Genomic DNA, 25,507 nt, shown 5'->3' with positions numbered 1-25,507 from the left:
TCATGCATTAGAGTTGCTATATGGTAGCCATTGTTATAAGAATTATAAAAATATGTGTATTCTTCTAAGTAGATGAGAAAAAGCCACTAAAATTCAGAGGTCTTTTATGGTTACTAAGAATTCGAGGACACACAGGTTGGAAAACCTTTCCACAGATACTTTTGTTGTCTCTTAGATATGGAAAAACAGTCTTTAGTTTATGAAATAGAAATATCTTAAAAGAGAGGGAAATTTAATATTTATAATTTCCCAAATATTTTGCTAAATTGTGGGTTTTATCTCTCTCTATGAGAAATTGAAGGTTGGACTTGGTGCATAGGGACATGGCTTAGTGGGTGACATTGGTAGTAGGCTGATGGTTGGACCAGATGATCTTGGAGGTCTTTTCCAACCTTAATGACTCTATGGTTCTGTGTATGTGAGAGAAAGAGTATTCTTGTATTAGAAATCACAGGTTCAGTTCACAAAACAAAAGTGCCTATTGGCATATCTTGGAAAATCAAAAGTGATGCACAGTGTACAAATCAACACTCTTACTTTGGCTTTAAGTATTTAGTGTAAGCCTCTTGTGTCCTTCACCTTAAACACCACCATTATAGCTTCTGTGAATGCATGTACATACATACAAACATTTATAAACAGGCTTTTCATAGTCTCCTTTGCTGCTCTCAACAAATTGGAGTAGGTGCATTAACAGTAGGTAGAAAAATACCTTTCTCAGCAGTAGCCTTTCTTTTCCCCATTACTAAGTAGCAAATTGTGACTTTTGTAGCTGGTTATTTGCAGGTCTGCTGGAAATAAGTGAACAGGCGCTCTGCTGGAACTTGCAGTCTTCTTTCCTGTTCTCTTGGTTTGCAAAGTCTTTGAAACAAAAATTGGCACAAGTTTCCAAATAATAGTTAGTATTGGGGGTTGTTGTCTGGATTAATGCAGCTTAACAGCTTGCTCAGATAAAGCTACATGCTTTTTAGGGTCTTTGAATAGGCTTCTGAAATACTGCTCTGTGATTTTCCTTTTTTTAAATAGCAGTTACATTTCCTTAGGCCAGGAAAATGGAAATTTCTACAAAACTGGGTAGATTTGTTGCTGTTGTTGGAATAGGAGGTTTAGTACTTACACAGAAAACACAAGAGTGATTGTACTGGGTCTGATCAAATGTCTGTAGCCCAGTATCATTCCTCCAGCAGCGGCCAAAAGGGGATGCCTAGGGAGGAGTATAAGCACAAGGCATGTAGTGATTTTTCCCTTGGTATTTCTGGAGCCTCCAAATACATGCTACTCAAACATTTTGAATGATGATTGTACTTTAAACATACAAAATGGTAATGATCTGAAGCTTTGGGATGAACAGGATACTTGTGAGAGCAGGATTCCTTCTCTCTGCTGGCTCAAATAATAGCATATTAAGTAAAGGGCAAAGATGTTTTCTCAGGAAAACAGCAAATAATTTGATAATGTTTTTTGTTGTTGGTTTGGTTTGTTTTTTGTTTTGTTTTTGTTTGTTTGTTTTTAATGGTTAAATATTTAAGCAAGGAATTATACCTTTAAAAAAATAATAATAATTAAAGCAAGATGGGAAGAGCAATTTGAGATTTTTAAAGAGAAACATCATTTGGTTTATGAGCTCCTAAGTCCTCAACATGAAGAGGAAGCTAGGTCAAGACAGATTGCATCTGAGGTCAGACAAAATAAGCTGCTTTCTATTTCAGGAAGTTCAGGATAAGATGTGAGAGCTGTATGAGACATCATATTACTGAGATATGAAAAAGCAGCAGAATTTTTGTTCTCTTGAGTTGTATTCAATTTGCACCTGTTGGCAAAAATACTTTCATTTAAGTGCTTCTCTTGGCAAGACTTCTATTAACACAGCAATTATCTCTCCAACTAGAAAAATCTGAAAAGGATGGTCTTTGAAGTTTTAAGGAAGATAATATGGCTAGAGGAGGTTCCTGTGCTTTTTGTGCTTTCTGGAAAGAACCTTCTGTGTTGGAACTATTTCTAAGTGTCATTAGGGCTTTTGACAGATCGGTTAATATTTTTGTCTTGCTCATACTTGTGGGTTTCAAAATATACTTGATCAAAAATTGTACTTTCCGATTATTTTTCTTTTTGGTAGTAAAGGCAAGAGGAAACTATTCATGATTCTCCTTTTGGACATGCATTCAGGCCTAACTTGCTGTCTTCCTTCTCAATCTACAAAAATTGCAAGCTTGAAAAATTAGCATTGAAGTGCTCTATATAAATAAAGCTTATCGTTTGTACAATAAGGTAAAAGTTCAACCCAATTTGACTGGAAGACAAAATAAATGTGTGCAGAGTTTTAACAAACCAGTCAGCCACAAATAGAAATGATAAATTTTCAGCAATAACAATCAAATGATCAGCTGTAATTGCAAGATACTACCCAGGCACAGATAACCTCCAGAATGCGTTGTCCACATTTGCCAGTTTATCAAAGAACATAATACATCTTTAACGTTTTTAAATGCTTCCTTCTTTCTTCTGCCTGTGATATGAAGCAGGTCGCACCCACTTGACATTATAGACTAAATGATTCAGATGCATTGGCTCTTGGTGGTGGAAAAATCTGCCTGGAGGTCAATAGTAGTTCATACCACAAGCAGCCATCCTTTTTTTCACTCTGCTTAGCTTCAGCCTGCTCTTTTAAATGGACACAATATACTTACTTTCAGCTAAAATTGATCAAAGTGCTGCATAGAGCCTGATGCAGTACTTTGCTTACAAGCTCGTTGCGTGCTTCGTGCACACAGTAGAGAGTCTGCAAAACTTAGCTGGCCCCTCCTGTGTCCAAACAAAAAGAGATGACTGCAAGCTGAAGTAGGCCAGAACTGAGAAGTATTGAGGGATAGCCTCGACGAGGCCGTGCCTACCACGAATGGTAATGCCGTATGTGCAAGTTGCTGGAGGAGAGGCGAGTTGTTCCAGCCCAGAAATTGCTTTAGTAGTGTTAGAGGAATTCAACTCGGTCCCCAAAAAAATCTTTCCTTTAATTGGAGAAGTCTTTCTCCCTGCTCCCCCCCCCCCCCCCCCCCCCCCCCCCCACCCATTTCCTGTACGCAGCAGTCATACGTTAGTAATCACAATTTTTCTGTTTCTTTTCTGAATTACAAGCCCAAGTGAGGGCTGTCGGAATCATTCTGCATGGACCACAATGTAGCCGGAGATGATCTGTCTCCTCATTTTCTGCTGAACAGTTGGGGGACTGGGGGGTTTAATTCTTGAGTTTTTTTAACAGAAGTGCCTCTTCTCTTTTTGACAACTGTCTGAAATATGTTCCTTTAAGAACCTCCTACATGGTATGTATTTGCAATTTGTAAACACAGTATGTCAAAAAAAAAAAAAAAAAAAAAAAAAAAAAAAAAAAGGTTTGATTAAGTGGTGAGGCAGCTAGCTATTTGCATGTCATGAGGTCTCAGGGAAACAAACTGACCCTCAGCCTTCCTCCATCCAGCCAAATTCTGATGGGACCCTCAAATAGCTCTGGCAAAGTGTTCTGTTTCTTTTGGACTTGATGAATGCTTGTTTCTGTGCAGACGTGTAATTATTTCTTCATTTTGCTACACAAGTTACCAGGAGAAGCAGCTTAAAACCAAATGTGAGTATTGAGGCTCTTTTCCGTTACTCCTTTATATGACAACGCTTAGATGTTGTATTGTACAAGGTAACTAATTTACCTTTTTGAGAAATGAAGCAGAAGTATTTTTCTTCAGACACAGAACTACTAATTCAAATGGCTACTGCTTCTTTAAATTACATGCAAAATTCAATACATATTTTAAAAAATATTTAATTCTGTGTACTGAAAGAGATACCACTTTTTTCAGATGCAATAGTTTTCATTTTATGAATTGGCTCACTCATTAACACAGGGGAAGCTTGTGGTTTCCTTTTTAATGAGATGAGGAATAATTTTGTTTACTCCACAAAACAAGCCAACAAAAAGAGTGTGCTGTTTCTTGTGACATTTGAATCCTCATTCTCATGTCTTAGCAAGCTTTCATAGCCATTTGCTGTTGCAAGAAAAGTTTCTAAATAATGCCTTTTCAGATAAGTCACTTGTTTCTATAGTCACAAACAGTATCATTGCCTAATAGTGATCTTGCATTTTCTTTGAAGTAAAACCAGCTTCCAAGCTGGTACTTATAGAAATATTTTGACTTGTTACAGAAATCAAGTAGTATCTTGCAATTCTATATAACTTATTTTATTTTTATCTGTCATATTTTTATGAACGTAATCTTGGTTTGGAATGTAAAGAGAGTGGAATTGAAAGGCTACGCCACTGCTTGCTGAAATTTTACTGGAAATGTGTGCCTATATTGCAGAATTAAAAAAGAAATATGAGTAATGGGGTGGAAATATTCCTTAAAGTCTGCATTGAAAAAAGTCTACATATGAATTGTACTGAAACCTGATTTCACAGTGGCAATTTTTTTTGAATAATGGGGTCAAAATTGAATTTGAATGAAACTATCAGAACTGAATTAAAATATTTCAATAATACCAATATTGAAAATATTTTTCTTTAACTCTCTCTGTTTTCAGAAGTTCTGTTTTTGTATCTGGAGCTGGACACGAAGCATTCTATTTAGTTTCAGATGCCTTTGTTGTTTTTCTTCAACATTTTCACCCATTTTTCTTCTATTTCTGTGATGAGTTGACATTTCTAGAACAAAACAGAACGTGTTTTTCTTTGAACAAAACAGAATGTGTTTAATATATTAATGTTATAAGAGATTGCTGATGGTCTTGCCATGCAATTTGATTGCAGTGCCACAAAAAAACCACTTTGATTCAAAGTTGTGTAACTGGTAGAAACCTAAGATGACATACTAATTGTCTTGCAAGTTTAGAGCAACATGAAAGCAGAAGCTGCTTGAAAGGGATTCTGATCTATTGTGACCTGTGAACTCTCCGGGTTATTTGCAGGCAATCAAAGCTTGCTAAGTGTGTGTGCTTTGATGGCTTGGTAAAATGTAAATTCTATGGGCCATATACCAATAATCCCAGCTTTCTGCATACCTTTTCTTAAAATTTTGAGTTCTTAAGAAAAAGGTAATTAAATCAGTATTGCCTAACCATGGACAGACAGAAAGAAATGTGAAAATCTTAACCAGCATACTTACTAATTTCAACCCTAAACTCAGAGGGTGAAATCCTGACCCCCTCCTCCTGACAACTAAACAAGCTCTAGACTTAGTTCAAGCTTTTAGATCATCTAGGGAATAAAACTAAGATTTTCTGCATGTTTTCCTGCCAGTTAAAGGTAAGATGATGTCTTATGTCTAATTCCAGGATGTTCATAAAATTAATGATTTCCAGCTCAACTTTTCTATTAAAACCTCCAGACCCAAAGTTCGGAAACTGGAATGACGAAATGCTCCATTTCTGCTCCTGCAGAGGAATCCACTCTTCTGGGAACAGGTTGCGCAGTTCTAGTTAGGAGGCTGTGAACTTCTGATGTCATATACTTATATTTTCCTGTAAAATGTAAGAGGGATGAAATAAGGGCATTTTTGTAGAAATGCACTGACGTTACTCCAAAACACTGAACTAACAGACTAAAAATAAGTTAATAAAACTCCGTGACATAATTTTATGTAACAGAGATACAATGAGGGACAAAACTATTACAAAGGCTAACTAATTTCCCTTGGTTGACTCTATAATAAAGGCTAAATTAAGCTTCTGCTAGGAATCATCCTGGAGAGGAATTTTTCTCTCTTCTTTACCTATAAAACATGTCTTGTGAATTAGCCTCAGTAGGCTTAATTTTGCTTTTGTGAATATCCCCATTTTCCTCTGATATTGAACAGCATATGTCAACTATCCCTTCTTTTTTCCCTTTCTCAGACTGAGGGTTTTTCTGGTTTTACTTCATTCATTGCTAGTAGGTTACTTTCCTTCTCAGTCATGGTTGCCTTTGAGCTTGAATTTGTTCTAGGTCCATATACGAGGACTGGTAAATTCTTGCACATCTCAACATATTATGGTTAAGGGATCTAAACAGGCTGCTCTGGTTCATTGCTGGCCTCACACTTAGATGCTCTTAAGACGCAGAACAATGCTCATTTTCTTATACCTATCTTTCTATGCAGATAACAGAATTGATAGAAGGAGGGATGCTGGTGTCAGTGTGGCATAACTGGGCGGAACGCAAGTGGGAGGCCACAACTCCGCTCAGAGCCACTTTCAGCAAGATATTCTGTGCTTCAGTTCCCCACATGTGGAACTGGATTTTTTACTTCAGGGACAAAAAAAAATGAGCCCATAACCACGTTTATTGACTGGAAACAGCCTTAATAACCAGGAACTCTCTCAACCGTGTAAGAATATTAATCATCACCTCAGAGTCCTTAAGGACAATTGTAATCTTCACAACTGGAATATTTTATTGCTTCAGCTAATTTTAGAAGTGCCTTTTACCTGTAGCACTGGAGGCTGACCACCTGGCAACCTTTGTACAGTGCTTTTAGCTACCCTGGGCCAGCGCCATGCCTACAGCCTAATGAGCAGACCCACCAAGTGGCAAAGCCGTAATGACTGGATGCTTGTCTTCCCACTCCTCCAGGTCTGTGCTCTGACCTTGAGCAAGCCAGTTGCTCTACTTGGACAAGCATTAACCTTTTCTGTAGACAAGTATCTCACAGATGTGTTTTGGGATTGCTTTATTATCATTAGGAAATCATTCTAAAACCTTTGAAAGGAAGACTATAAAATACTTCAGAGTATTAGCTTATAATTCTATTTATCAGAAGCCCAGAACAGTATTAGGTTATAAATATATAACCAGGAGACCAGTATTCCACAAGTGAGCTCTGCAAGTTTCAACCACAACATAATTCATTTATGTATTATAATGTGAAATTGTAGCATAATTAGAGTTTTGTGAGTATCTGGATTTGGGGTGCTATTTGCATGCAAAGAAAGGAAAAGATTAGAGGAAAACTGTTTAATGCTGATGAGCTGAGAGTCTGTTTAATTTGTAAATGAAGAGCATTGAGAAACATTTCAAATTAAAAGCTCAAAATGTTGGGGGGGGGGGATATTTTGTCTTTTTAATGCAGGAACAGAATTTTTAGATGTATTTAATCATTGTCTTGCACTTTTTACTGAAAATATTTACCAATTTCATTGTAATTTAGCAAAAAAAAAGGCTTGACCTGTATTTCTTTGTTAACAGTTCCTGCTAATTCTTGTCACTCTGCCCCCCTCAGAGCAGAGCAGCCTCATCCCCCACAGCCTGTCAGTTAGGGACTCTGAGCATCATCCCCTATTGAAACAGCTCGCTTCCATTCCAGGTTCACTAAGATGGTTGCTTTGCTATAGCTAGGTATCAGGCTTCATGTTATCACTTGAGTAGACTTAAATGGTTTCAATGAGCTTATTATTCCACAATATCCTTGAGCTAAGTAATCTATTCTTAAGATGTTCCTAAATGTTAGAAAGGAATTTCTTCATTGTTACTAAGTTTCCTCCAGCAGTCTGAGAATTAACTGATGGTTTTTATTCCTTGTAATTTATCTGAGTCAAATGTTGGCTCTCTGAGGTGTTCAGATAATCTTTAGCTTTAATTTTCCTTCAATCAAAGTAGGGCAATCCTACGCTTGAACCAGCTTTTATATAGCATGTATTTGTAATCACAGAAAGAAATCCACTGTGAAAGTCATAGGGCCAAAAAATAAGGGGGGGGGGGGGGGGGGGGGACCTTTTCACGTGCCAGGACATTACAAAACTCCCAGCAGAGCAGTAACTGAAAGGTCAGTAACCTCACATCATAATAAAGAAAGACAGAATACCAAGATCTATTCATTTCTGGCTCTAATTTTAAATCATTGCCACTTTTAGGAAGATAGACTATGTTAAAATAGAAATATGTCTAATGTCTGGCACAGAGATTTTAAGGCTTAAGGGAAATGTTAGGATACCCAGTCACATAACTTTTCTGAAGACCTTATCTCCTAAGTGGGAAGAACGGGTAAAGAAAGAGGCATGCGGATTTCAGGTACATGAGAAAGACCGTACAGCAGTCACTGGCAAGGCATAAACAAAACCCAGAGCTGAGAATTTCTACTGACTGGTCAGTGATGCTGTTCACAACATATAAGAACTGAAGTTAAAACAGAGCTGATGCCATTATACTCTTATCTTGTTTGGCAAGATGTTATCTACTCAACTGCTCAAGATTCAAGAAATCTTCAGTTAATATTTTTACTCTGGTTAATGTCTAATTCACAAAACCACATATAAAAGAAATATATTTTTATATTAATCTATACTCAGTCGTAGAAACATTCCTTTATTTTTCCTCACTGCTAAAGGAAGAACAAGAAGTCACAGATTTCTGCTCCCAGCTCTTTCTATCAGCCACTCCACTCCTAAAGGGGTTCACTGCCTTGAAAGGCCTACAGTGAGCTGTCTTCTAGAAAGGAGTTTTTACACTGAGACTCATTTACCCTTTTGCTGTGTTGGAATGAAAAGTGCTGGTTTACAGTGAATGTCATTTACCCTTTTGCTGTGTTGGAATGAAATATGCTGGTTTACAGTGAATGTCATAGATCCAAATATTTTATCTTTTTTTTTTTTTTTTTTTTTTTTTTTTTTCCTAGAATCCTAAGAGCAGCAGGCTGCACTTGATTCATCTGCATAGATAACTATTTGGTTTTCCAGCTTTACAGTGTATTTAAAACAAATGCATGGCAGAGAATAAAAACAAGAAGTCACTGCCATAATTCCAGATCTTCAGTGAAATGCACACGCAGCCATATTGTACTAATTTTTTTTGCAACCTTGGTGCAAACGTTCAGAGTTTGTAAGTGAATTGTGCCCAATAGATACGAGATCACCAACACTAGCATGCAGAGTTAAAAACCTAATCCAGTGTGTATTAAATCACCTAATTTAACATCCATAAATTGAGGGAAATTGTTCGGCTATGCTAAGTTGCATACATGTGTATGTGTTTTAAGGGTCCTTTTTCTAAGAGAAGACAAACCACACATTCACATAACCCTTAGGGGAAAGAGAGGAAGTCAAATAAGTCTACTTAAGACCATCCACAGTGTGTTTTCCTGGCAACATTTCTTACCCCCATCTCAATTACATTCTATAACTAATTCATTGCTGCAAAGGCATCAGAATGCAAAAAGTACTGCATCTTTCATGTTTTCTCTAACAGATTAGATCTTTTATCACCTATAACCTAGCAGATGCAACATATGCATATGTATTTTAACCAGACTGAGTGTTTATGGCATCCCTGCTTTCCGAAGAGTTTGCAATCATAGAGGATTGTTACTGCTAGAGCACATAGTTAGCAGTACAAGCTAACTTCTTGTTACAATTGAGACATGGTGTGTTAGTTGTCAATAAAAGCCCTCACTTTGTGGTGAGGCTAGTAGTAGCTGTACGCAGTGTACTTGCCCATTCCTTCTCGATGGTCCCCCACAACACCTTGCACATAACATGAAGGGAGGCTGCAGATGCTGCACTTTTTGTTACTGGAATTTCTTAGACTGTGCCCAGCAGTGGCTTCACAGACTGAATCACAGTCAACAGCCCAGAGTCTGTCTGCAGAACCAGGTCATCTCTGTTTTCAGTGTAAAGTTTGCTAATAAGATGACAGCCAAAACTGATGGAGCCCCAGCAAAACTGACTGTTCACTGGGCCTAAAAATGTAAATAACTGGGAAAAATGAAATTGAGGCAGGGATCTCAAGTCTCTCAATTACTCCTTACCAGTAGCCTTTGCTCTTCTTAAGCTGTAATGCTACCTAACTCATAACAATCTTTTAACAGAGCTGAGATCAGAAATCCTTAGATTTGTTTCATTTCAATAAGGTGTCGTATTTTTATTACAAAAGTGCTGCAGCTCAGTTTATTTTTTCCTCAGAAAACTAGGTCAGGTTGGCCCAGTACTGTTGGGAGAGAAAAGTAAAGGCTATGCTGCTGCAGCAGATGCTGTATTACCACTTGGGGGTTTTATGTTTGGTTTCGGAGGAAGGATGTCTTTTTTTTTTTTTAAAAAAAAAAAAAAAAAAAAGATTAATGAAAACCCTTTCCAATTTTAGCTTACTTTAAAACATATCTGCTGCTGTTGCTCATCTTTTTCTTATAGCTCATTTTATTTCTTAAATCATTCCTAAAGTAGGTCACTGGCTTTTAAAGAACCCAGCTAGAAAAAGTTGTAGTGAGTAGTGAATTGTTGGTATTCTTTCACAAGGATTTTAATTCATGTGGTGTCCCTGTTTTCACAGGACATGGCACTCTCCGTCTTCCCTTCTGTCCCTGAACTAAAACGTGAGGGTGGGGGAAATCCAGTCTGCAGATGATGTGTCTGCAAAGAAAAGATGTAGCCTATTTCTTATTAAGATCTCAAAGGCTGCAGTCAGCATCAACGTTGCCTACCGAGGCTCTGTTACCTCTAATAAGCAACAAGGCTGCTTCGTTTTATGAGCACTTCGCTCCTTGTGAAGCACAGGCATCATTGCCTACAACTATTGCTTTTCCCAGGAAAGCTTTCTGTCCTGAAGACAAGCTTGTTGTGTTTTCAGGTAGATGTATTCCTGCCCAGTAGTGTTAGTGCATTGTTAAGATGCTGCCATTTTCTTCTTGGACCCTTGGCTTTATTGCACTGTATACGGAGGAATTGGGTGGGGTATTTCAGTGTGCAGACCCACTTCTAGCAGAGTTCAGTAAGAAATGCTGCTTTCATTTGTATGCTGAAGATGAATTCACTGGCAAAAGTCTTCGATCAGCACTTTTCAATACAATTCTCCATTTGTAACTTTCATTTTCTTTTTATTCAAGCACTTTTAAAGTACTTTCCACAACTGGGGGATTGTAGGTGAGAGTGGAGGCAGGAAAGGGGACTTCGAAAAGCCAGGCTGAAAAGCTGGGGAGAATTTGTATTCACTGCCAGAGATCACCTGTGACCTCAGTTCTTATAGTGACCATTTCAGCCCCAAATTATTAATGTTCCTTTTTCTCTTTCAAAGACGTTTAGTACTTGCTGGGTTGTGGGTTGATAGAAGGAAAATACATTAATATTTCTATTCAAGTACAATATGTTATTCTCTACCTTTCCACCATTTTAATTGAAGAAACTATCACCCTGCACAAATGTCCTTTTGCCACCGAATTTCTTATCTCAAAATGATGACTCTAACTCAGATTCCCATCTTTTTTTCCTAGAATAAAACATACAGCTAGCTATAAAATTGTTTCTCCCAGTGAAATATTCAATTCTCTATCAAAAGCCAAAAAGTAAGCTTTTACTAAAAGATTCTGTTGAGAATTTAAGGTTCATTTTAGACCAATATCTTTTTCAGATTTCACTTTTTTGAATCTTACTTTTCTAAATCAAACTGACATTTTCCATTGTTTTGTTATTCACAAATATTTGCTACTAAAATACAACAAAATTTAGAAATATATAATAAAAAAAAAACCTGTTAGAGCATTTTCAAATAAGCTTTCTGCAAAACTCCTTTTTTCTTCCAAAAATACCCTGATGCAATAACCTCTTAATTTATATTGGCTTTGGAAGCTTATAAATGCTCAGGTTTCAGAGCATGAATATAAACTTCTAAAAGGGATTAGGAAACTTTCCTCATGAGCAGGTTGTTGCCTAGGCACCTTGTACGGGGTTTCTTGCATCTTCCTTAGGATGACTTTGCCTGCTGAACTGAAAAAGATAAGTACCCCTATAGTCATTTAGCATTACAAAATTATTTTTAGATCTGCTTCTCCTCCTGAGTTCTAGTACTGACTATGTTTAATGTAGATGTCAGTCCTTGTTTCCTTATTGTACCATGCAGGGTAGAGGCTGAGCAGTGGAGCTCAGCCTATGTTTCCTCCTGAGCCAAGCTGTCAAAATAGTCAAGATGACTGAAGGCATCCAGACCTCCACATCTTTTCTGTAGCCTCGTCTATACTAACATCAGCTGAAATTTAAAATAACTGGTGAAGAAAATGAGTTTTTTTCTTGCATCTGCCTGTAACAACCGAAGTAACAAAATCTTCTTTACTGTGGTAAACCAGATACCACAGACAAGCCAGTAACTCCTTTCCATCAAAAAGGGCCAAGGTTTTGGGCCATACTCAGATCTTAATATCAGGCTGGTTGACAAAGGATATGTTGATCACATTTCACACTCAATGACAATAGGAAATAATATCAGTCTCTCTTAATTTCACACATGGCTGGGACTTGAGAATACTGGAAGTGATTTTTCCCTGCAGAAATGCTGGATCTACTGAAAAATGGTTTTTGTTTCTATTTTTTGTTTGTTTGTTTTGACAGAAATTGTTTAGAATCACTAGTTTAATTTGCTGTTTCCTCTGTAACCAAATTTGTGCAATTCCACTGACTGTATTTTAATTGAGAAAGATTTAGAGACTGTGTTTATCAGATTTGAAATATTAGGAATCAACATTAATGGTAATGAAGAACCTAATTGTGTCTATACTTTTTAAAATCCCATTTCTTGCTTATCCTTGAAAATGTCTTTCAAAATTTATGCTTCAAGGATACAGGCAGCAAAGTGCTAAACATGCATTCAGCTTTGAGCATGTAAATATTCCAACTGAAAGCAATCACATTTCTCCTGTGTTTAGACTGCATGCTCACGTCACCTATGGGACACCTTTATTTCTGTTATGAGAATGATCCAGCTCCTGTCCAAATGCTTAAAAGAGAACATGGGTTTTGTGGACTGTTTTATACGGCCTCTTTTATCATTCATCAGTGATAAACCTTTCTGTTTTCTGCCACAGAATGGTTGAGGTGGGAAGGGACATCTAGCTCAGCCCCCTGCTCCCAGCACGGTCCCCTAGAGCTGGTTCACCAGGACCATGTTGGGTTTTGAACATTTCCAAGGCAGGAGACTCCAAAACTTCCCTGGAAAACCTCCTCCCATGCTGTCACCATCACAGTGAAATAGTGTTTTCTGATGTTCAGAGGGAACCTCCTGTATTCCATTTATGCTCATTGCCTCTTGTCCTGGCAATGGGCACCACTGAAAAGAGCCTGGCTCTGCCCTCCCTTTGGGTATTCATAGACATTTATAGAACATCCCCCCAGCCTCCTCCTCTCCAGGCTGAACAGTCCCAGCTCTCTCAGCCTTTTGTCATCAGGCTCCAGTGCCTCAGTCATCTTTGTGGCACTTCACTGGACTCTTTCCAAGATGTCCACATCTCTCTTGCACCGGGTAGCCCAGAACCGGATGCAGTGCTCCAGGTGTGGCTTCAACTCTGCTGAGCAGACATTAAAGATTCCCTCCCTTGACCTGCTGGCAGTGCTATTCTTAATGTCCTGCAGGCTGCTGCCGTTGTTCTTACCTGCAAGGGTGCACTGCTGGCTCATGTTCAACCTGTTGTTTACCAGGACTCCCAGGCCCTTTTCTGCAGAGCTGCTTCCCAGCTGGTAACCCCCACCATGTGCTGGTGCCTGGGTTGTTCCTCCCCAGGTGCAGGGCATTGCACTTCTCCTTGTTGAACTTCATGTCAGTCCTTGCAGCCCATTTCTCCAGCTTGCCAAGGTCCCTCTGGATGGCACCATGACCGTCTGGTGTATCCACCAGTCCTCCCAGTTTTATGTCACCTGCAAACTCGCTGCAGGTGCACTCTGTCCCATCATCCAGGTCATTAATGATGGTATTGGTCCCAGCGGCAGCTCCTGGAGTACACCACTAATTAAATTACTTTAAACTTGCTCCTTTAATGTTGTACCTAGGATTCACTAATGATTTTTCATCCACATCCTAAATTCATGACTGCTTTGCTTTTTGAGCGTGGGCAGTTGAAGCTTCATCTATTTAAAACTATTCAAATGTCTTTTAAGTATATAACTCACCAGGTAATTTGGGTATACTTCTCTACGTGGCCCTTTTGTGCCAGATGCAATCTTCAAACCTATTCTATGACTAAATGTATACACTATGACTGAGAATATTGCCATGATTTTACATGAAAATGCATACCAGTACCTGACTGAAACATTTAATGGCTTCATGTGATTCTGTAAATCTCACAGTAACCATAAAGAGCTGAGATCCACCGTGCACACTGGAGAAAGTTCTGGCTGTACCAGACTGTGAAAACCTGTAAAAAAAAAAAAAAAAAAAAAAAAAAAGTGCAGGTGAGAATGATTTTGGAAAAATAAAAGCAGCAATCTAAGCTTTGGCATTAACCTTCCTTTTTTTCTTGAATGGCTGCTGTTGACAATATTGACAGCACCCAGGAATCTGAGCAGATAGAAAGGATTTGTATTTCTGGGTAACAGCCTGGGAGAGAATTGAATCAATACCGAGCACTCCCCAGACTGTTTGTCTCATCTTAAACACAGAGCAGCATTACAGAACAGCAATATTGATGAGCAGCTGAGCTTTCTGCATTCACAATAATGGTGTCAGTTCTGACTAGAATTGCTGGGATCCGGTGTAATGTTTGTTTTAAAAGATGAATTGCACTCTCAGACTTTCATATGTTGGTTTGTTAAAAAAAATACAGCAGATCATTACGTTTAATTGTGTAGTCAGTTAGCTACTTTTCTGTAAAAAGAAAAAAAAAAAAAAAAAAAAAAAAAAAGCTTTCAGCTATGACATGTGATATGCTTATTTCTGACCTCTAATTTCTCTGTACGGTGGGTATGGTAATTCTTGATCTTCGATTGCAAAGCTCACAGGAGAGGAAGAATATGCTTCAGGAGAGAAACATACAGAGCCATTAATGTGACTTTTGCCAACTAAATCCCTCAGGCTGACCTCGGTAGTAAGTGTAAGTGGTTTTCGACAAGCTGGGTGCTGCTGGTGAAAGTTCTGTGGATGATTTTAAGGAAATACCCAGCTTGCTGTAGAAACACAGAGTAAGGCCATTCCAACCCACTCTGCAGCTAGCAAGGAGACAGAGACACCAGCTAGCCATGTCTCTGCTGCAACAGAATTTCTGTATGTCTGCAAGACATGCACCTTCAGTCCAGGCCCCTTCACTGCTCTGGCGTGCTTGCTTGAAGTTTGAGTAAGTAGGAAATTACATTGCACCGGGATGAAGGAAGAATTTAGTTGACTAACACCACTGTTTGAATTTGCATGGTGTAAACAAAGCAGACAGCAATACCAATTAAGGAGAAAATTGCACCATACTTGGGATGATCAATCCCCCAGTTAAGCCAGAGCTCTTGTCCTTTTCACTCATGGTCACAGGGTGCATAAACGTGGCACAATGCAGCGTGGTGCCACTAGTAGATCAACCTCTATATGAGCTGCTTTGCCGAGACAGTCCACCAAATCAGTGCCTCTGGTGGACCTTGGAGCACTGTAGTCATGTCAGTACAGCACAGCCCTGCTTAGCACGGCTGTCCTGGCTACTGAAAGCAGGACTTTGTCAGTGACAGCTCTGCACCTGCCCAAATGCCTTCAGGATCTGACTTTGAGCTACTGTGCTGCACCACTGAGATAAAACAGCTTGTTCAAAGTTAACATCTGCCTGTACTTTCCTGTAAGTACATGGTTTGACTTGATTTGTGCTTTATGCCTCTGGTTCCTATTGCTTTTCTAGCCGTTTTTAGAAGAGCAAATATTCTGGTATCTTTGAACACTCAAATATAACTTCAGGGTATCACTAGGAAAACTGCAGTTACACTAAGGGAGGGAGGAGAGAAAGCAAGGGTATTGCCAATGTTTTGAAAATAACACACCCATTTAGTTGTCCTTGTTTTTTGTGGGGTTTTTGTTTGTTTGGTTGGTTGGTTGTTTTTTGTCAGGGTTTATATTAGGTCTAGCCACAATAAAGTAGTACATTTTTAGGGGGTAGCAATCATGCAGAGAAATCAAAAACTGTAATCTCCGAAATGTTTCTTGGAGAACATTGCTGAAAACTTTCATTTATAAAATAATGGCATTCTTAGATACTTTTTCTCATAATGATGTTGGCTCTATAATGCAGCTGTAACCTTCAGTCACTAATGTATTTTGTAAATGTATGCAATGAATTGTCCAGCAGCTTTCACACACACACACACACACACAAAAGGGGAATATTAAATCAGCAAATGCATGTGAATAAGCAAAATTATGTTCCAAGATGAAAATATGTACTTAACTGAAAGTAAAAAATTGTCTGGAATAGCTTGCAAGGGTGTCACCCTTGTAATAGATCGATTTTTTACTTATCCTTCATTGTTGCGACAATTTATTTTGCCATCATTTTTCGTTATTCATGCCTGTTTCAGAGCCTAACAGAGAGCCCTATTCCATTCCTGGTATGTTCTTAATGAAAAAGATGATGCAGTTTAATGTCAGCCTTATTTAGATCACAAAATAATCCATTAAAATCAGCACAAAGCAAGAGATATATTTTTACATGCATGCATATAAGTACATAGATATATATATTAATTCCCTTCTAAGTAGGATTAACGTTTGTGCTTTTTATGTTTACATAATATAAGGTGTATTATAACTTCTATAGAAAATATTAAAATAAATTAAGAGATATGTTAACATTATGGATGTCCTTCTTAGGTCCAGTGAAAAAAACAGCATTCCTTTCCTGATGGTTCCACATTTATCAGGTTTGGGTGGACTTGGCAGCCATTTTATTACGGCTTTCTGTGCTAGAAGACTTCCAGTGCTCTACACCTTATAAGAAACCGTTTGACTCTACAGAAAGTCCCTCTCCTAATTTGTTGTTTCTAAATTCTACCTTAATCTGTTAGAACAGTAGGCAGACTAGCTAGCTCTGTTGTTTTATTTTCATCTGCTTTATAATTTGTACCATGAGGCTGCTGCATTCTCAGATCTGACCCCAGGGACATTAGCTGCAATATCCTTGCATCCTTGGAAACATCTCTGTGCACCCTTAGGAGTATCCTAACGGTACAAATGGCATCGCATAACTGTGCCTACTATCTACACAAAAATCAGCTGTACTCTAGCTTTGCTCCTATCTAGATAACAAAATCATTTTTCCCAAGGAACAGAGAAATGGCAGTCTCTCCCTGTGCCTAGGACGCAAGTGAGCAGCTGGAATGCTGGAGTCAGCATTTCATTCCATGAGAGTGAATAGCACCAGACCTCCAGAGATTTCTGAACTGACCTTCAAAACACGGAGTCTAGCTTCCAGCAAACTTAAAGTAAACACATTTCTCTAGAGATTGGGATCAAAGCACAGGAAAAACATTCTACTTAACTACATGGTGCTTGTAACATGATTTACTTACTGGAACAAGGGTAACTGGAGCTGGGGGAGCCGAGATTCACTTTTTTGTTGTATTGTCTAAGGATAAAAGCAGTTCACAGAGATTACCCAGACCTTTGCCAAAGGATTTGCAAAAAAAATAAATAATAATAGTAATAAAAAAAAAATCAACATTCTTTTTCATCCAATCTATGCTTCATACCCAAACATGGTCTTATGTTATCATGGTCAAACTCTGAAGAGTTTCTGAAGGAAACTTTCAAGGACTTGAGGGCTTTACTTGAGGAGCAGCCTAAAGGTACCTCTGCCTTTGAATCCGGTCTTGGGGATACCCTTTTTATACTCTCCAGCAACCACTGTCATCTCTAAGACAAGAGTAGTAGGACTTTGTTACCATACCCATACAGGTTTTACGAAGGACTTAAATAAGAAATACATGACAGATTTGGAAGTTCTTAGCTATTAGGATAGCGTGTCTTGCGCAAATGCATAACCTGGGCTTCCTGGAACAGATTGGCCCGGGGAAAAAAAAATAAATAAAAAAATTCAAGAGAACCACATTTTGAACAAAATCATTCATAATACAGTTTTCAATAATGTTAAACCTATTGCCATTCATTAGAACAACAACAACAAAAAAAATGGAGATGTATCTGCAGATATCTGAAGCTATTTTTTGATGAGCTTTGTGCAACACAACCCACTATAAGTGATAGATAAGTTCATCATACATGTCCTTTTAGGATTTTACCATCACCACTTTTAGGCTGAGGTGAAACTCTGTTAGGAAGCTGAGGAACTGATTCAGCAGAGATGAAATAAGAAAGGTAGTCTGGTCAGGGTTATCTTCAAAGGCACTTCATAACTCTAACTAGTTCATAACTCTGACATAATTCCATCAATGTGCTCTTGCAGCCCAGAAAGCTAACTGAATCCTGGGCTGCATCAAAAGCAGTGTGGCCAGCAGGTCAAGGGAGATGATTCCCCCTCTTTGTTCTGCTCTCATAAGACCCCACCTGGAGAACTGTGTTCAGCTTTGGGGCCCCCAGCACAAGAAGGACATGGATGTATTAGAATGAATCCAGAGGAGGGCCATGAGGATGATCAAGGGGCTGGAGCACCTCACCTATGCAGACAGGCTGAGGGACTTGGGGTTGTTCAGCCTGGGGGAAGAGAAGGCTCTGGGGGAGAACTCATTGTGGCCTTCCAGTACCTAAAGGGAGCTACGGGAAAGATTGGGAGGGACTCTGTCAGGGAGTGCAATGATCGGAGAACAGGCAACAGCTTTAAACTAAAAGGGGGGAGATTTAGATCAGATACGAGAAAGAAATTCATTACTACAAGAGTGGTGAAGCACTGGCAGAGGTTGCCCAGAGAAGCTGTGGATGCCCCAGTCCCTGGAGGTGCTCAAGGCCAGGCAGGATGGGGCTTTGAGCAACCTGGTCTGGTGGGAGGTGTCCCTGCCCATGGCAGGGGTGGTTGGAATTAAATGATCTTTAAGGTCCCTTCCAACCCAAACCATTCTGTGATTTTAACTCCCACAAAAAAAAAAAAAAAAAAAAAAAAATTCCTCTGAAACCCAGTTTCAAGCCTGTCCTATGACCTTTAACATGGAACCCAGTTAACCACAAGCATTCCTTCTTGACTATCTCTATAACCACCAATTTAGAAGAAAATGAGCAAAATTTAACTTTAGTTTTAGTGACAACTATGTATGGATCATGCACCAAATTACTGCACTGTGCCTGGTTTTTATATGTGTTGCATGATGGATGTCATTTTCTCTCATACTTTGGTTCATTCTTTGTACACTCAAAGCTCTCTTTGATCTTAAGGAAATACTATTATCCCAAAGATATCACATAAAATACATCTTTAATGTTTTTAAGAAAGCACATTTCCCACTGATCTGAGTTACAGATTATTTTACTTCCTTACTACACCCTGTCTTGGCTAGCACTAAGATTTAGGACAGTCAGAAAAACAGTAAATCAATTCAACTCCAAAGATTTTCAATTTACAGGAACTAGTTTTCCATAGCTTGTGCCAAATGAACAAGTCATTACTTTTGGTCTGAGATAAGCATTATAGTTTCTCTCCCTGCCACTTTTTCCACAGGCTTACTACAGCCCCTCCAGGAATTGATTAATAAATTCCTGGTTTTATGCATTAGTGCCAGCGGAGACCTCCAGTAACTGTTCCTTCTCATAGTTGAAGCTATCAGTTTGGATTACATCTCACAAACCAGAAACCCAGCAAAAGTTAATTGCCTTTTCAAAGCTGAACCATGTGTATAAGATAGCTAGTGAATATATAAAAACAAGTGTGAGTGACTTGTCCTAAATGGATTAGATGTAAGCTCTGTGGTGGTAAGTGCTCCCTCAAATCCTGTTTCTAGTATTCTTCTCTTCCTTGCTATCAGGCCTTGCATCTGGTTAAGATAAACTAACTTGCACCATTAGTCAGCGTAAAAAGATTTCAGCTGCCCAAAGTCACTGATATGTAAGTATTTTAGGAGACCTTCCCCAGTTGTTTTCAATCTAAAATTTATGATTGCTGGCACTGTATGCAGTGACAATCACTGATGAGCTTAATGAAGAGTGCAATCCAATGAATCCAGCAGATGTTTCTGGGTTTGCTTCACTGGGAACTTTCTGGATTCTTCGTCCTTCATTCCCAGGAACCAAGACCCAATTTTAGCAAAGTGCTGATGATCCAGCCAGTAACAAGATGACTGAAAAAAGTCTGCATCTCCACAATCCTTAAAACATTCAGCAGTTACTCAACTATAAGCAGCTTAAGTTCTGATACTTATCCAAGCCTCTTTAGCCTGAAAAACTGAAGGATGGGAAACTCATACAATTGGATCTCAATAATCTTGTGGTATTTCCTGCACTTGGCTGGCACAGAAACATCATCTATCTCACAGTGTTTTGGCTGTGCCAACAGGGAACCTGGCAATACAGAAACATAAGAAAAAACAATCTCTTCCAATAACAAGAAGAGAAACTTGCTTTGAGTTATGATTTTGCTTGGATTTTATTTTGTTGATTTCTTTTTATGTTTTGCTCTTTTGCTACCCAGGGGTATTTTTATTACCCTACATTGCCATCAAGTATTAGCAGCACTGTTGGGATTATGCAAAAATACAGTCATAAAGCTTGAAGTCCTTTGTCTTCCTTCTGTTTTGTTTGTTGGTTTGTTTGGGTGGGGAGGAACATGTTGAAAACAGAGGAATGAGCAGAAAGACAGGAATGACAAGGGAGAGCCAGGAGAACACCAAAAAGTGCTTGACTCTTCTTTACAGCCTTTTAACTCAGCAGTTTGTTTAATTTTTGAACTCTCATTTCTCCCTCAATTCAGCATCCAGCATCCATAATGCTCGTGACATCAGTAGTTGTACATATAGAACACGAAGGCACCTTCATTTTCAGGTACCTGACCTATCAGCGTAAATACCGTTCAACTAAGCTGAAGTAACTTTCTAGTTCCCTATTATTTAGGTAACAAAATATATACTATTTGTCATTAAAGACTGCCATTTTATTACAGAATAGCCCAGCATTAGAAATCCAGAGCACTGCAAAGGACTAAAACACACCTATCCTGACTTTCACAGGTAATGCAGCATTTTGGACAAGCATTACTTACTATTTGGCCATTCATTCAATTACATGATTTTTCCATCTTTCCAGATCACCCAGAAAACCCCACCAGAATGACCAGCAATCACACAGACTGTCATTACTGCCTGCAGTCTCTTCGTGGAAGGAAGTATGCATTAAGGGAAGAAAATGCTTATTGTGTCACATGTTATGACAACCTGTTTGCCAACCCCTGTGAAGAGTGCAAGAAACCTATTGAGTGTGATTCTAAGGTAAAGATTTAACTTCATTGGTCTTTTCTTAGATTACGCACAAATCCCATTTTTTAAAATGATGGATTCCATATCAGTCCCTCTGCATACTCCTGTGCTGGTGAAGAAACCTAAGCATAGTGGTTGTACACATACATACAGCAGAGCTATTCTTCCAGAATAGAAAAGCACCAGGGCTTTTCCTAAAGGAGGAAATCTGCGCATACATAGACTTCAAGCATATGTTAAGGCTGTGGTGTCTGCATGGACCACATCTGGATTCCATCCTTCACCTCTGCTCACTCACCAACTGAAGGTGCTCACCACAATGCTTGAGGAACAGCAGGGTGCTGATGGAATTCAGTGGGCCAGGCTGAGTGAAGCTTTAGAATTTCTGGGATGTGCATTGGAAAAATTGACTTCAACTATTCTGTAAAATACTTTGACTGCAGGTGTTGACATACAGATGTCAAGCTGAAAAGAAGCAATGTTTATAATATTTATTTTATACCCTCTGTCTGTTGGAAGTGAAATACATTTTAACTTAATTCCACTTTGCTCATCTCTCAGACAAAACACTAGAGGCAGCATTTCTGTATATACTTTCCTTTCACCTCTCTCCTTTCTGAGAATATTAATTAATAATACAAATTCCTTTGAGGCCTTTGACGGGGTTTCCAGTACCCTTTATTTTGATTTACTGCCAGACACTTTTTTTTTTAATTTTTTGAATTTTAATTTGAAATGAAACCTGTCAAAACACCTTGGATTTGCTCAGTATGTACTACTCACATTCTCCCCCTGCTCATTTTGTCTATGTCCTTTTGAAATAAAAGAATCACAGAATCATTTAGAATGTAAAAGACCTTGAAGATCATCAAGTCCAACCACCAACCTGACCTACCAAGTTTCATCACTAAACCATGCCCCTTTGTGTCACAAAGAATGCTGGGCCATAAAGTTAATAAAATAAGCCTCTTGAGAGGTCTCCCTGGTCAACATATTTCATGGTTTTCAAAGTATATTTTGTGAATATAGCTCAGTTCCATAAAGGAGTCAAAGGAAAACACTAATTTGGATTATGATTGTTTTCAGACACTCACCAGTGTTTTTCAGTTGCCAACTTCTATGTGCAGCTCCAGTCAGGGTAACCTGGATAACTTGTACTCTGCTCAATAACTCCACTTTTACAATTTAAAATTAAATGGCAGGACTACTGATACCAAAGATCATTAACAAAAAAAAAGAAAAAAAAAAAAAGTTTTTAAAAAATACACCTATTTTGACTGAGTGGAAGGAAAAAAAAAAAAAAAGAAAAAAAAAAAGAAAAAAAAAATCAAATAACATGAAAGGAGGGCCACAGCAAGAGAAGTGGCCCACAGAGGCCTACAGCTGGTTTTCCCACTTCTGCCAAGGTGCTAGAGCTTGGATCTCTTCCTCTCCATCTTACCCATTCTTTGCCTCAGGCTGCCCTGGGGTGATAGCCTATTTCCCAAAAGGTTCAGGCTGCTAACTAAAGCAAATGAAAGTTGTAAGCACTCAGCACCTTCTAAAATGAAGCCTAGTATGTATTTCATTTCTCATTTTAGCATTTTAAGGGGTGGGGAACTGACAAACTAGAAAAATGAGATTGGCTTTGTGCCCTTTTGTGCTTCTTACTTATAAAGGAGACCTGAAAGGGTCTGGTTTATTTATTTATTTATTTATTTATTGTGGTGTACTTTTCCCTTGTTTTTTTAACCTTGGAAAAATAAAATCTGGTGTTTGCTCTTTTTGTGAATTCTTAGTGGAGGTCTCATACATATACTATTAGATTTTTCATTTCCTAAGCCTGCTGAGTCTTAAACAAATATCTTTCTGCCAGCTTTTTAGGAGGACTTATATTAGGTGTAAACAAAAGCAATGATTTTTTAATACTCTTCCTAAGAATCATTTTGTTCTCAATTAATGAGATTTTAATTGCTTGCTCTCTGCAATAATATCTTTCTTTAGTGTTATGTAGAGTCAGCTGGAAGAAAAAGTAGTAACATTAAAAAATGCATGAAGTTCTATTTAAAAGTCTACAGAGAATGCATTTCTTGTCAGGTGGCCTGTGCACATTAAAAATGTTAATTATTTGCTTTCCCTTGAAGGCTAACTAAAAATATATGATTGGTCTTCCAATATAAACATCACTCTGATGTTGCACATGGAAGAATAATTGCTTCAATTGCCTGTGTCAAAGCAGATCCTAATGTCCTGTACAAGAGGGTTACAAAATACCCTAACACAGAGACTTTGAGGACTGACACCACCTATGAGCACACCTTCTACAGGTGCAACTGTAATCTCTTCGAGTTGCCATTGCAATGTCCTGCATTTTTCACTCCCTGCTGAGCAAAAAGAACACTGTAAAGAAATGTCTTCATTAACATGGACTTACTTTCTTCAAGGATCTGGCCTACAAAGGCCGCCACTGGCATGAGAGGTGCTTCAACTGTGCCAAATGCAGTCGCTCTCTTGTGGAGAAACCATTTGCTGCAAAGGACGAGCTCTTGCTGTGTACTGAATGCTACTCTAATGAGTATTCATCTAAGTGTTTCCACTGTCAGAAGACCATTATGCCTGGTAAGACAACAGGGACCCTTCACTGAAAAATGGAACTGCATCTTAATTAAAATCACATCCTTGAATAACCTACCTTCAAAGTCCTTGACATTCAAAACAGCTTGCAGGTGACTGCATCTCCCTCTTGTAGTACCCTCCCAGCATTAAGGAGAGGCAAGGCAAACACCTCAGGTCTAGCACTAGGAGGGCTTATGAATCCTTACAAAGAATATTAGAGTTCAAAATAGAAAAAGATGTGTTCATACTGAGTCCTTGATTCTGCCTGCAGTTCTTAGGAAGTGTATCCCACTGTGAGTGTAGGTAGACAAACAGAGATCATTAGCAGGAGTGCAGGGCTAGACGAGACATCTGCATTTTGTCTGTTGCCTTGGCAAGACCTTGAGTATCAGACCTAGCTCACAGTCTTTATAAACCATTTATTTCCCTCAGAAATATCTTTTGCTTTAATTGTCAAAACATGGTGTTTTATGTTCAAATAATTATCAACATTTTTACTAAAAAACACATACAGATGTGTTTACAATGGGTTTATTTCCTGACATCAGCAACTTTGAAAATTCCGCACTTTCCACTGAACCGCTTCTCAGCTTTTGATTCTGCTTGTCCAGGTCTTTCGTTGCTTCCACACCAGTAAAGCTAATGTACCATAGACACTGCTTAAAGCTGCCTCTAAGAGAAGCAACAACAATGTATGTAGCAAAATGGAGTAGACTGCCAAGGAAAGAGGGTCCCAAACTTTTGGAAACCCTCAGTACTTACATCCTCTTACAGATCACACACATAGGTCCAAATACCAGCAGCCAGCTATGTGCCATGGCCTTATAACTACAAGTTTGGGAACCTCTGGCCAAGAACATCAGTAAAATTACCAGCAACACAGGAAGTTTATTTTTCAGATTAATGCCAAACAATAAGATCCAGGCTGTGGAAAATTACCATTTTAACATAAATATTAGGTTACCCATGTCCTGGTTTAACCTGTACAGTTAATAAAACTATGCACTTGTACTATTGTATTTATTTTCTTTTTCATTGCAGGTTAAAGTTGTATTTGTAGCAATATACTTCCCCCCCACCCCCCCAAAGAAAAAGGGGGAGAAAATATGATGAAAAGGGCTCAAGGACAGGGACATCACTCAACAATCGTTGTGGGCAGAACAGACTCAGCATAGGGAGATTAATGAAATCTACTGCCTATCACCAGCAGACTAGACCAGCGAGAAACTCAAAACAAACACCTTTCCCCAATTCCCTCCCCTCCCCCTCCCCCGAGCATCCCCCCCCCGACCCCATCCACCCTCTTCTACCATCCACTTTGTAGATTTTGTCCTAGAGTCTAGGAGACTAAATCCTCACAGCAAATGTTGAGGGTAGGAATAACAATGCAAACAAAGAACTGATGTGATGCTAACCAGTTTCTACCTTGCTAATTATTGACTTATTCTTCAGCTTGCTAGCTGAAAGATAGCAAATTTAGCCTTCTGATCACCAAGAGGAAGCTACAGACCCTTTATGTTTAAGTACAACTAATAGTTTCTCTTTCCTCTAAACCCACAGTCCAGCAAGCAAGTATTCCAGGATCTATCAGTTATATCACCAATTCTCTCCTTCCTGGGGAAAGGATGGTAAAGTGCCTGGCACCTCTCTTTGCAGTCTGATGCTACTGGCAGAGGAGGAAGCTATGGTGGAGAGTCTCTTTCAAACAAATGTGCATATCTTAGGCTTACACATCTATATTAAGGTGTACGGTGCACCTGTACACAGCTTAAAAGCTCTGAAACTCATCTGGCAGACATTTAACTAAGTGGCTTCCTTTTGGAATTGC

The 25,507-nt window shown here is 38.7% G+C and overlaps 1 protein-coding gene and 1 long non-coding RNA gene across 7 annotated transcripts in view; one reads left to right on the top strand and one right to left on the bottom strand.

Moving 5' to 3' along the window:
* Positions 1-1,150: 1,150 nt before the first annotated feature.
* On the bottom strand, positions 1,151-25,142 carry LOC118163439. The gene is made up of 3 exons (XR_004749054.1): positions 25,105-25,142; positions 14,009-14,123; positions 1,151-1,204 (listed from the first exon to the last, which is right to left on the bottom strand). It is a non-coding gene; the product is annotated as an uncharacterized LOC118163439 (long non-coding RNA).
* Positions 3,127-25,507, top strand: part of FHL5 (four and a half LIM domains 5) — a 28,954-nt gene continuing 6,573 nt past the window's right edge. The window contains exons 1-5 of one of the 6 annotated variants that reach the window (XM_035320018.1): positions 3,127-3,317; positions 3,473-3,616; positions 20,772-20,838; positions 20,915-21,096; positions 23,508-23,682. In XM_035320018.1, the coding sequence (XP_035175909.1) occupies positions 20,938-21,096; positions 23,508-23,682 (334 nt within the window). In that variant the 5' untranslated portion in view covers positions 3,127-3,317; positions 3,473-3,616; positions 20,772-20,838; positions 20,915-20,937. Of the gene's footprint in view, positions 3,318-3,472; positions 3,617-5,226; positions 5,288-20,771; positions 20,839-20,914; positions 21,097-23,507; positions 23,683-25,507 lie in introns of all 6 variants that reach the window. The other 5 variants (XM_035320019.1, XM_035320020.1, XM_035320017.1 and 2 more) reach the window with 5 other exon arrangements.

The sequence above is a fragment of the Oxyura jamaicensis genome, chromosome 3 (assembly GCF_011077185.1).
Source record: "Oxyura jamaicensis isolate SHBP4307 breed ruddy duck chromosome 3, BPBGC_Ojam_1.0, whole genome shotgun sequence".
Taxonomy (NCBI): Eukaryota; Metazoa; Chordata; class Aves; order Anseriformes; family Anatidae; genus Oxyura; species Oxyura jamaicensis.
The sequence above is the reverse complement of the archived record's forward strand: the minus strand, read 5'-3'. Positions and strand labels throughout refer to the sequence as shown.